The 10128-nt window shown below is 26.5% G+C and overlaps 3 protein-coding genes across 4 annotated transcripts; 2 read left to right on the forward strand and 1 right to left on the reverse strand.

The window, feature by feature from the left end:
• The first annotated feature begins 83 nt into the window (after positions 1–83).
• LOC100165144 (conserved oligomeric Golgi complex subunit 7) lies at positions 84–4621 on the forward strand. 2 transcript variants are annotated; one of them, XM_001945356.5, is made up of 13 exons: positions 84–369; positions 453–542; positions 735–917; positions 992–1123; positions 1203–1386; positions 1471–1667; positions 2327–2546; positions 2604–2860; positions 2927–3047; positions 3118–3267; positions 3510–3697; positions 3791–4034; positions 4184–4621. In XM_001945356.5, the coding sequence occupies exons 1-13, from the start codon at positions 367–369 to the stop codon at positions 4348–4350; spliced, it is 2136 nt and encodes a 711-aa protein (XP_001945391.2). In that variant the 5' UTR covers positions 84–366; the 3' UTR covers positions 4351–4621. The 2 variants fall into 2 exon arrangements, with proteins under 2 accessions (XP_001945391.2, XP_016663118.1); XM_016807629.2 differs by having other exon boundaries at positions 85–369; positions 472–542.
• Positions 4233–7045, reverse strand: LOC100163110 (U4/U6 small nuclear ribonucleoprotein Prp4). Its single transcript, XM_001949628.5, has 9 exons — positions 6713–7045; positions 6412–6616; positions 6174–6304; positions 5672–5876; positions 5403–5579; positions 5100–5321; positions 4878–4985; positions 4649–4814; positions 4233–4590 (listed from the first exon to the last, which is right to left on the reverse strand). The coding sequence occupies exons 1-9, from the start codon at positions 6867–6869 to the stop codon at positions 4438–4440; spliced, it is 1524 nt and encodes a 507-aa protein (XP_001949663.1). The 5' UTR covers positions 6870–7045; the 3' UTR covers positions 4233–4437.
• A 266-nt stretch (positions 7046–7311) lies between these two features.
• On the forward strand, positions 7312–9324 carry LOC100163060 (NF-kappa-B inhibitor-interacting Ras-like protein). The gene is made up of 3 exons (XM_001945412.5): positions 7312–7615; positions 7683–7976; positions 8076–9324. Exons 1-3 carry the CDS (start codon positions 7517–7519, stop codon positions 8313–8315), a joined length of 633 nt encoding a protein of 210 aa, XP_001945447.1. The 5' UTR covers positions 7312–7516; the 3' UTR covers positions 8316–9324.
• Positions 9325–10128: the final 804 nt, after the last annotated feature.

A 10128-nucleotide genomic window follows, 5' to 3' on the forward strand; every position in this document is an offset into this window, starting at 1 on the left:
AAATATACTATTTTATTATTATTTTAATCAGTGATTATTCTATAATATATTTTATCTTTCTATCAACCACTACAAGATATAAGCACCATTTAAGATAATATACTTTTTTATTACTATCTACAACCGTGGCACATAATAATATTCTGTGATATAAGTCCGTGCTATCATGCTATCAACTATCTACAACACAACTATTGAACTACTCAACTATTCAACTGTAAGCAACTTCTTCAATATATTATTATAATCTATATTCTGTGGCGACTGCTTCACAACAGTAGTTCAGTATTAAATTTTAGGGTTTAGATACAATTCAATTGTATTGGCAAAGCATTTCGGGATCGTGATCATTAATAATCAATTACAATGGTAATTTTGACTTAAAAATAAATAAATAATGTTTGTTAGTAAATAGGTAGCATGTAAATGTATATTTCATTTTATTTTTACAGAATATTTCATCATTTTCAGAAAAAGATTTTAGTGTTGTAGATTGGATTAATAATACATTAAAGGATAAACCCCCAGATCAATGTCGTGAGGTGTGTATAAATTATAATATATTATTTATAGTTTAGACACTAGACGTGAATTATATGTTATACACTTATACTATATATTTACTGTATATTTTATGTACTTATGAAAATGGATATTAATGCCTATATCACGGTGGTATAATAAAACAAAATACCAATCTATGATAAACATATAAACATTTGTTTTTAAAATAGGTAATTCCATCTATGTTGAAAAAGTTACAATTATGTGTAGAACAGGTACACGAGGTACTCGATGAAACAACAATACAAGTTCTTTCTTCTCTCCCAAAAGTTGTTAATGACATAGAGACATTTGAAAATCAAGCGACAAATATCCAACAAAAAATTATTGATTTAAAACAAGAAATTAATACAGTAATTAACTAAGTTTAATATTTAAGAAAAAACAATATTTATATTTGTATTTTTTTTTTTAATTTGATGAATAGGTAAAAAGTAACACTGGTGAATCATTATTGAAACTTCAATTATATGATGGAATCAAATGTAAAATGGAAGTTACCAAAAATGCTTTGGAGGAAGCGGACAATTGGACAAAACTTATTACTGATATTGAAATAGTAATTACTAATTAGTAACAATAACTAATTTATAATTAGAAAAAAATTTATTTGGCAATGTTGAATGTATTATATTTAGTTAATGGATAATGGAGAAATAGACCAAGTAACTAATAGATTGATTAGAATGCAACGTTCTTTAGCTGTCTTGGAAAATAATTCTGATTACGAAGAAAGAAAAAATCAGTTGGAAGAGCTAAAAAGTAAATTTGAAGTAATATTGATTCCAATGGTTAATGTGGCTTTTGAAAATGAAAAAATTGGTATGAAAATCAGTTTCTAAAATAATTTGATACATGTATTGTATTCATGTATGTATAAAATATATTTAAAAATGCATTTTACAGATGAATCAAAGCATTATGTAAATATATTTACCGATCTAGAAAAACATGATCAGATTATTACATATTATTTAAAGTGTAATAAAAACAGATTACGTAAGGAGTGGTCATCAAAAATGTATGCCAATGAGTACTCTAAAAATCCTTTAATGTTTTTTGAAAGTTTTTATGAAGCGTTAATAGAATGTAAAAAGCAGCAAGTAAGTTACTAATTATGCAAATTTTATTTACAATCTATAAATTATATAAAATGGATGGAGCTTAAAGCTCTAGTATTTATAGATTACACTATTATGGTTGTATCTCATACCTAAATTAGTCTAAAATACATAAATACTGTTAAAAATATACAATTCTATTTACAGAAGTTTTATAACTTTAATATCATATAATAATATTGATTTGAGGACTTATTACTCTGTCTAGTGAGAAAATGCACTATGAAAAAAATTGTTTTGTTCTACTCATTCTTAATCCCCATATTAAACACAGCTAGTGTTTCCACCAAAATCACACCAGTGCATCGATGGCTGTTATCAGCAGTGGTCAGTTGAAATTTGTATTAGTATTACTGATGTGCTACCGATGCTCTGATCAACCGCCTTTGAAATAATTAGGTTCTTTGGAGAGAAAAGTGGGACTTCGGCCATCAGTCTACATGCTCAGAATTGGGGTGTACTCTCGCCGGATAGAGTATAGTATGAATTATTATAAACAAAAAATGTATGAATGTTCTTAAGTTTTTAGACATCTCTATCCATTTTATATGATTTAAAATATTATCAAAACACTTAGTGTCTAAAATTATCATGTATTAATTTTGAATATTTTAATTTTAATGAATTTAATAATTATACAGATGATTTTGTACAAAAAATTATTTAATTATGAAGTACAACCTGAAATAGAATGTCAATTAATTTTATCATATGGAGATTTGTTTAATATATTAGAACTTCCAATGTTTGAATTGGTTGACGTATCTATCAAAAACCATCAAGAACCACTGATTTTACTATTAGATTTATTTATAACAACTGAAGTATTCATTAAAAATATTAAAAATGATTCAAAAATTAGTAAGCATTTTATTTATATATTTTGATTAACATTTAATTAAAATTACATTTGTATAGGTGATTCGTTTAATTGGGATAACATATTAACAAGTATATACAGACCATTGATTCCACAAATTGTTTCTTACAAAGAATTTGAATATGAGCATTCAAAAAAAATCACTGATTTTGCATTAAACCAAGATGATTTGGTAGATGTAGTTCAAGCTTTTGGTCAGTCTCAACTAACTGTTTTTAGAGCGTCAGAAGAAGCAAAACGTCGAAGTGCTGTTTTTAGTCACTGTGTTTTTCCTGAAATGATCTTTGCTATTAACGTAATAAAAATAATTTAACTTAAAATACATTGAAATATTTCTAATGGAAAATAATTTAATTTATAGAGGATATTTTCTAACGTTATTGAAGGAGGGAAAGAAGTATTAAAAAAAATATTAGTTAACATTAAACCAGGAGAAAACTGGAATTTGTTTCAAATATGTTTAAAATTTTTACAATCTGCTGGTGATTATTCTAAACACCTAAAATTATTGTTATACATTTAACACTTAAAATTATTATTTTGAATTTTTAGGAGAATTTTTACGAGAACTATATTTTGTGGAATCTGAATTTAAAAGTTGTATTTTAACAAATGAACAACGGGCATTAAATGTTTCAAAATATTTATTACTTGAAGATAGGCAAATTGAATTAAAAAATGTTATTGATTTATTAAAAAGTGGTATGATTTTTTCAATTTATAAACTATTTTTCTATTAGTAAGCTTTAATAGTTTTTAAAAATATTGTTAAGTTTAGTGTTTATTAATTATTTTATTTGTTATTTCATAGAGTTCTATCAACGGTCTCTAATCCTTTTACATACACAAAGCTTTTCTAAGTTATTAACATTTTCCTTTCTTTCATATAACTATTGTACGTAATTTTTTGTATAAAATATTAAAATGCATAATTTTATTTTTAGATAGTGACTGGAAATTATTTAAAGAATCAATTCAAGCGACAGAAAAATTGTGTTCTCATATATACCAAACTTTTTATAAAATATCATTTAGGCCAATATCATTTTATTTAGAGCAACTGGAAAAAGTAAAATTTAGTAAGGAAACATCTGATGCTCATAGACTTTCTCCGCGAGAATATATTACCCAAGTAATGTTATATGTGACTATAGATAATTATGTTTGTATGTTTCTAAAACAAATAATCTTAGGTAAACAATTTTTTTTTTTGCATTTTTATTAGATTGGACAGTATTTAATTACACTTCCTCAACATGTCGAACCATTTTTAGTACGAGATAATGAAGCAGTAACTTTAGTTTTAAGTATATCTGATAGGCGTTACACAGATGCTTCGCTGGAAGAAAGTTTTACAAATGTCTTATTAAGGATATTAGCAAGAAATACATGTGATGTATATGTAGAACAAATACAGTCATTAAGAGAAATAAATAATTTGGCTGCTCAACAACTAGCTGCAGATATTGGTAAATCTTTTATAACCAATTATATTAATTTAATTCACTATTGACATTTTACTGACATGTTAATTACACTTGAATACAATACATAATCAGCAACCGATCTGTATGTTTTTACTAATTTTTAATTTATTTATTTAAACATATTATTTTAGAATACTTGGGATATGTATTGGAAGAACTTGGAGTCAAACTCAATGAAACTACTATGCAAATAATGAATTTATTAAGACTAGAAAGTGATGAGTACATAATGAAATCATCATCAATTGCTGCTTCAAAAGTAGCATCAGTAATAGCAAAAATTAGAAATATAAGATAAAAAAAATGTAATATGCAATTTATTTTAAAACTATATTATTTTAACAAGTATAAAATAACATATTATTTAATCAGCTAAACTCAAAAGTTATGATGAGTATTCAGGAGCCCATAATTTAAATGTTCTATCATATGATGAAGATGCTATATATTTAGAATCTGGAGATATGTCCACACCCATTATTTTGTTGTCATGTCCAGATAGTGTTTTTAACATTTGCCATGTTTTATTCGCCCAAATCTATAAAAATTAAATATTTTTATTACACTAATTAACACAATTTATTTATTATGAGTACCTTGATTGTATTATCATATGAAGACGTAACTATAAAATGACCTTCAGGTTGGTATCTCAGTCCTGAAACAAGACTCATGTGCGCTGGAATAGTGTATAAACATGATCTTTTTCTTACATCCCAAATACGACATGTGTTATCCTCACTACCAGTGGCCATTTGATAACTTAAAATAAAATACATTTTAGTTGAGTATTGTTTTGTAAGCTTTTGTTAAATAAAAAATTACCCATTAGGAGAAAAGTCTATACTATATATAGACTTTAAATGACCTTCCATAAACATAATACATCTTCCTGTACGCAAATCCCAAACACGACCAAAAGCATCCAATCCCCTATTAACACAATATGATAAGAAATAATTAATTAGAGTATGGTATTAATACTAAAACAAGGATTTTATTAAAATATTAAATATTTAAATACAATTAATAAATAATTGTACTTACCCAGTCGCAACAATTGAGCCATCACACTGAAACGACATACAATAAACTGGTTTACAATGTCCTTCTTGATGGAGAACTTCTTCCCCTTGTTCTAAATCCCATAATCGCCAAGAGTTATCAAAACAGCAAGTTCCTAAAAATCGACCAGATGGATGAAAATCCGCTCTTGACACTCTAAATGGTGCATGACCTTCCAAGTCTGCTACAGGTTCTTCTTTTTTGCTAAAAACAAACATTATTGAAACATTGTAATATTGTATGTTCATTCCATATTTTACATGAACAAGCAGTAAAATAATTTACCTATCCATCGACCACAGTTTAACAGAACCATCACTGGCGCATGATACGAGATCACAGACATTTTCTGCAGTGCCGGCATGCGGATTAAATGTGATAGAGCAGACATTACAATTATGTCCTCTGAATGTTTGAACTAATGAACAATCAGGAACTGACCATAATTTACACAAACCACTCCTGAAATAAGTTATGTTTAAATACAGCAATAATTAAAAGAAAGTTCTAATGGACATTTATAAGCAAGTTAATCAGAAATAAAAATAATTTACCAAGATGATGTAGCAATAAACTTTGAATCAGGACTAAACCGGCAGTATGAAATTGGTCTAGTATCGCCAATTTGACTACAATAAATAGAAAGAGATGTTGTGTATTTGTGTAAATCTTGTAAGCGAGCTGTAAGTGTTGATTCAGGTATACTAGCTTCTTCTCTGAGCTTTTCTAAACGAATGTGTGATCTCAACAATGAATACTCTAAAAGAATTATTTTAAAACCAATTTATAATAATAAACAATATTAGAGGAGGTTCTTTGTTTATCAAATTAAAATTATTTTTTTTGTTTGTGTGAAATGCATTAATTAAATTTTAGTATAAAAATATAATGCTATTTATATAACATATTATTATATTATAGTCGTCGCGATAACTAGAAGTTGAAGGGGGATAAAAATTCACTTTTGGATACTTAATAAATAGGGGAAAACGCACAATTAGAGTTGTCAAGTTTTCGAATTATCACGACTCGACTGTAATAATTTATATTACATACCTGCCATATATAAACGTGCATCTAGGAGTGAAGGTGGCCCTTCATGGTACCAGGTTGTATCTTGATCTTTGATTTGCTGTCGTTTCTCTCTTTCTTCTTCTGGTTTTTTTGCTACAACATCTTCTCCTACTCTAAAACATATTTATACAATGTCTGTTAATCCTAGTGTTATCAAAATAGTAATTACTAATTCATCAAGACATTAACTACTATATTTGTTAAAATTAATGTTAAATACCTTGAAAGTAGTTCTCTCAATCTATTTCTTCTTTCTGCTGGTCCTTCCCCAAACAAGCATATGGCTTGTCCAAGCTTTCTGAGGTTTTTTTTAACTTCGTCATCATCAGTAGAAACTTGCACGTGCCGGGCTTTCTTTTTACGTTCAAATTCTTCAAGTAAAGCTTGTTTGTCTTTAGATATAGCATCCTCCAAATCAAAATATTCTGTCAAAAACAAACATGTAATTAATAATTTGATAAAAATACATACTTTACATTTTATTTTAATTGGAATCATTATATTTTATCTAATATTATTACCATTGGATACATTTATATTTCCTCCAACAACTTTTGGTTCACCATCGTTTTCAGTAAAGGCTAAAGAAGATAGACGGATACGTTCTTGATCTTCTAACGATCCGTAGTGTATGGTTTTTTGTTTTTTTACATAAGTAATTTCTTCGTCGTCCGACATCTTGTCAAGAGATTATGTGCTTTTAAAAATATACTATACATACATTTAAAACATATATAATATAATAGAGTATATTATACTTTTTATATTATTATTATTATATTGTAATTAATGGTTTTGAAATATATCGTTTACTCGACAATGCAATATTGCATGTACTATGTGCCTATCATGGATAAAGTACTTATAAAGTATAAACAAAAATATCGGTTTATGTTATCTGCTAAAATGATGTTAGGAACGAGATGGCCAAAAGATTTTCTTTAAAGTTCTGAACATGAAGACTAGAGCTGATAAGGAGGCCAAACTCTGGTGGTTTATGATCACGGTTAAAAAAATATCTTTAATCGTGTCTATGATCACTCAGGTCTTTATCACAATAAATTCACAATGAATAATTTTGAAATGTACCTATACTTGAATTTAAAAAAAATTGTGAAATAATTATTATGATGTTAATTTTTCACATTTGAATAAATGTTATAAATAATTATCATCAAATAATAATTAAGTTGATATAAATATATTATGTCAGTGTCGACTGTCGGGATTTTATGATCATATAGGTACCTATTATAATATCAATATAATAACTTTTTTCTTTATTTGTAATTATTTTTAATTGCAATTAAACTGTATGAGTAAAAATGGTAAAAAATTATCGTGTCGTTGTATTTGGCGTGAAAGGCGTTGGTAAGACAGCAATATTGGAACAAGCTATTTATGGACATTTTAGTAAAAATTACGTGAGTTTATTAGAACATAGAATACCTACTGCTATTATTTATTATTGCTGTTTAATTTTGGTTGTAGAAACTGTGGCCTACTATCGAGGATATATACCAGGCTTCTATAGATATTGGCAAAGGGGTACGTGAACAAGTTCGTTTTTATGATACTGCTGGTTTGGATTTGACACAGTTACCCGAGGTTGGATTGTATTCAAATCCAGATCCTTCGCTTATGTTGTCTTTTGGTCAAATAGCTAAGCAGTATGCGTCCATTGCAGATGCCTTTATACTAGTATATGATACAAGTCGACCAGAAACATTTGATTGCTTGGTCACATTAAAAAAAGAAATTGATAAGAATAAGGAAAAAAAAGATGTAAATATAGTAGAAATTTAAATAGTGTATCTTTTTATTCTTTGATTCTTAAGGTTAAACAAATAATACATTTTATGTTTGATGTATTTATTTTTTTAGGCTTTTTATGTCATTATTGGCCATAAAATGCGAGAAATGGATATCAAAGCTCCAACTTTAGAGTGTCCTACAAGTCGAGCTTCCCATTGGTCTATTAGAGAAAAAATGAAACATTTTGAAGTTAATGCTTTAGACCGGACAAGTTTATTTGAACCATTTATTTATATTGCAACAAAATTTAATACTGTACAACCAAAGAGCAGTTTTCCTCAGCTAGTACGAAAAGGTACTCAACACTGATGCCTATTAATGCCATTGATTTTATAGTATTGTTATAGGTAGTATACTGGTATTTTATACTATAATTAATTGTACAATTAATAACCTCTATAAATATTTTAATGTTAAAATTGTTATGAGCATTTTATAATATTGTTATAATTTTTGTTTTTGTTGCTAGTCAGGTGCAGTGGCGTGGTGAACGGTTAGGTTAGGTTTTGCATCTGAGATTTTTCTTAAATAGAGCGGGTAGGTGGTAAACGGTGGGTCCCCTAGTATAAATATAATACGATATACTCAATAGGTAGTCAATAACGATCTGAAATTTAATTAGTTATATTATATTAACACCTTATTATGCATTAAGACTTGGGATATTTGTAACTTGCCTCTGGAAAATGTTTAGTTCGCTACGTCACTGGTCAGGTGACTACTGAGTGCCTTCCCAATTCAATCATTCCCGTTACTTATAAGTTATAACATTTAACCCATTACTGCCAGTTTTTTTATTTACAATTTTAACCAACATTTTCTTGAAAACTTTTGTTATACCTCAAAAATGATTGTAGAAAAATCTTTGTTGCAATATGGCAATGTACAGCATTGGTGGGTTAATAAACATTGCTTATTTTACTCATGTATACATTGAAACTAATTTATTTTTAAAAAAAACAATTTTTTTAAAAATTTTAAATAACTTACATTGTTTTAAAACTACTTACCTTTAAATTTGTAATAGGCAATAAATTCACTCTAATATTAAAAATAATAAGAAAAAATGAATTATTAAATGTAAAGTTTGATGTGTTATACGTTAGTAATAAAGGTAAAACTACAACTTATAAATTCACATATTCGTTACAAATTTTGATATTTTGTGTATTATAATTAAATATAAAATGTATTATTAAAATATAATAATAATATAATACTTATTTTCATCTTTCAAAACACTTGTTAACAGGGTATTTTCTACATTTCTTGAATAAAATTAAACTTTTAGAAATCGCTAATTTTAGTTTTCAGAATTTATATCATTGCAATATCTAATGTTTTTAATACTTAAATAAAAATGTTTTATACTTACAAAATAATAATATAATAATTACACAAATAATTTGTTGGACTTATAAATTCCGAATACTTTTATAAATATTTATTAGTATTTTAGATAATGTAAAGTCTATAGCATTTCATATAATTTAACTGTATAGTTAAAGACAATACTTTTTATATAGCTCTATCTATATTTTTTAAACTAAAAATAAATATTAGTATAGATAATATAAAAAAGTATTAAATCAATGGAATGAAAAATAAAATATTAAATATTATTAACATTCTATTACACGTATACATATTAAGTAATAAAGCAAATTTTTGTAAACATAAATTATTAAGGTGGGTTGAAATTATACTGTTATATTAGAATAATTTTTTACAGTAAGAAAACGTGTTACCTAAATTATAATAAGTTATGTAATAATACAAATATATTTTTTTACTTTTAAAATTATTTTATTATTTGTTTGATTTTCATATATTTTAAGATAGTTTATTATTATTAGTCATTCATTTTTTTCTATTTCTCAAAGAAATATTGTAGATTCTGAGTGGAGCGAACGCGATGATTGTATTGGTTTGTTTTTGTTTGTTGTTAGCCTTTAAATGATAAAATATTTCAATCTTCAACTTCAAAAGGTTTGTACTTAAGGAAAGAAGGGGGGGGGGTCAAAAGTTTGTCAGTACTTCATAAAATGAATGGTAAAAAAAACATAATACCTAAATCCATTTTGTTTTTTTTTATTGTGTACAAATAATGAATAGACTATAG

This window comes from Acyrthosiphon pisum, chromosome A3 (assembly GCF_005508785.2).
Source record: "Acyrthosiphon pisum isolate AL4f chromosome A3, pea_aphid_22Mar2018_4r6ur, whole genome shotgun sequence".
NCBI classification, from domain to species: Eukaryota; Metazoa; Arthropoda; class Insecta; order Hemiptera; family Aphididae; genus Acyrthosiphon; species Acyrthosiphon pisum.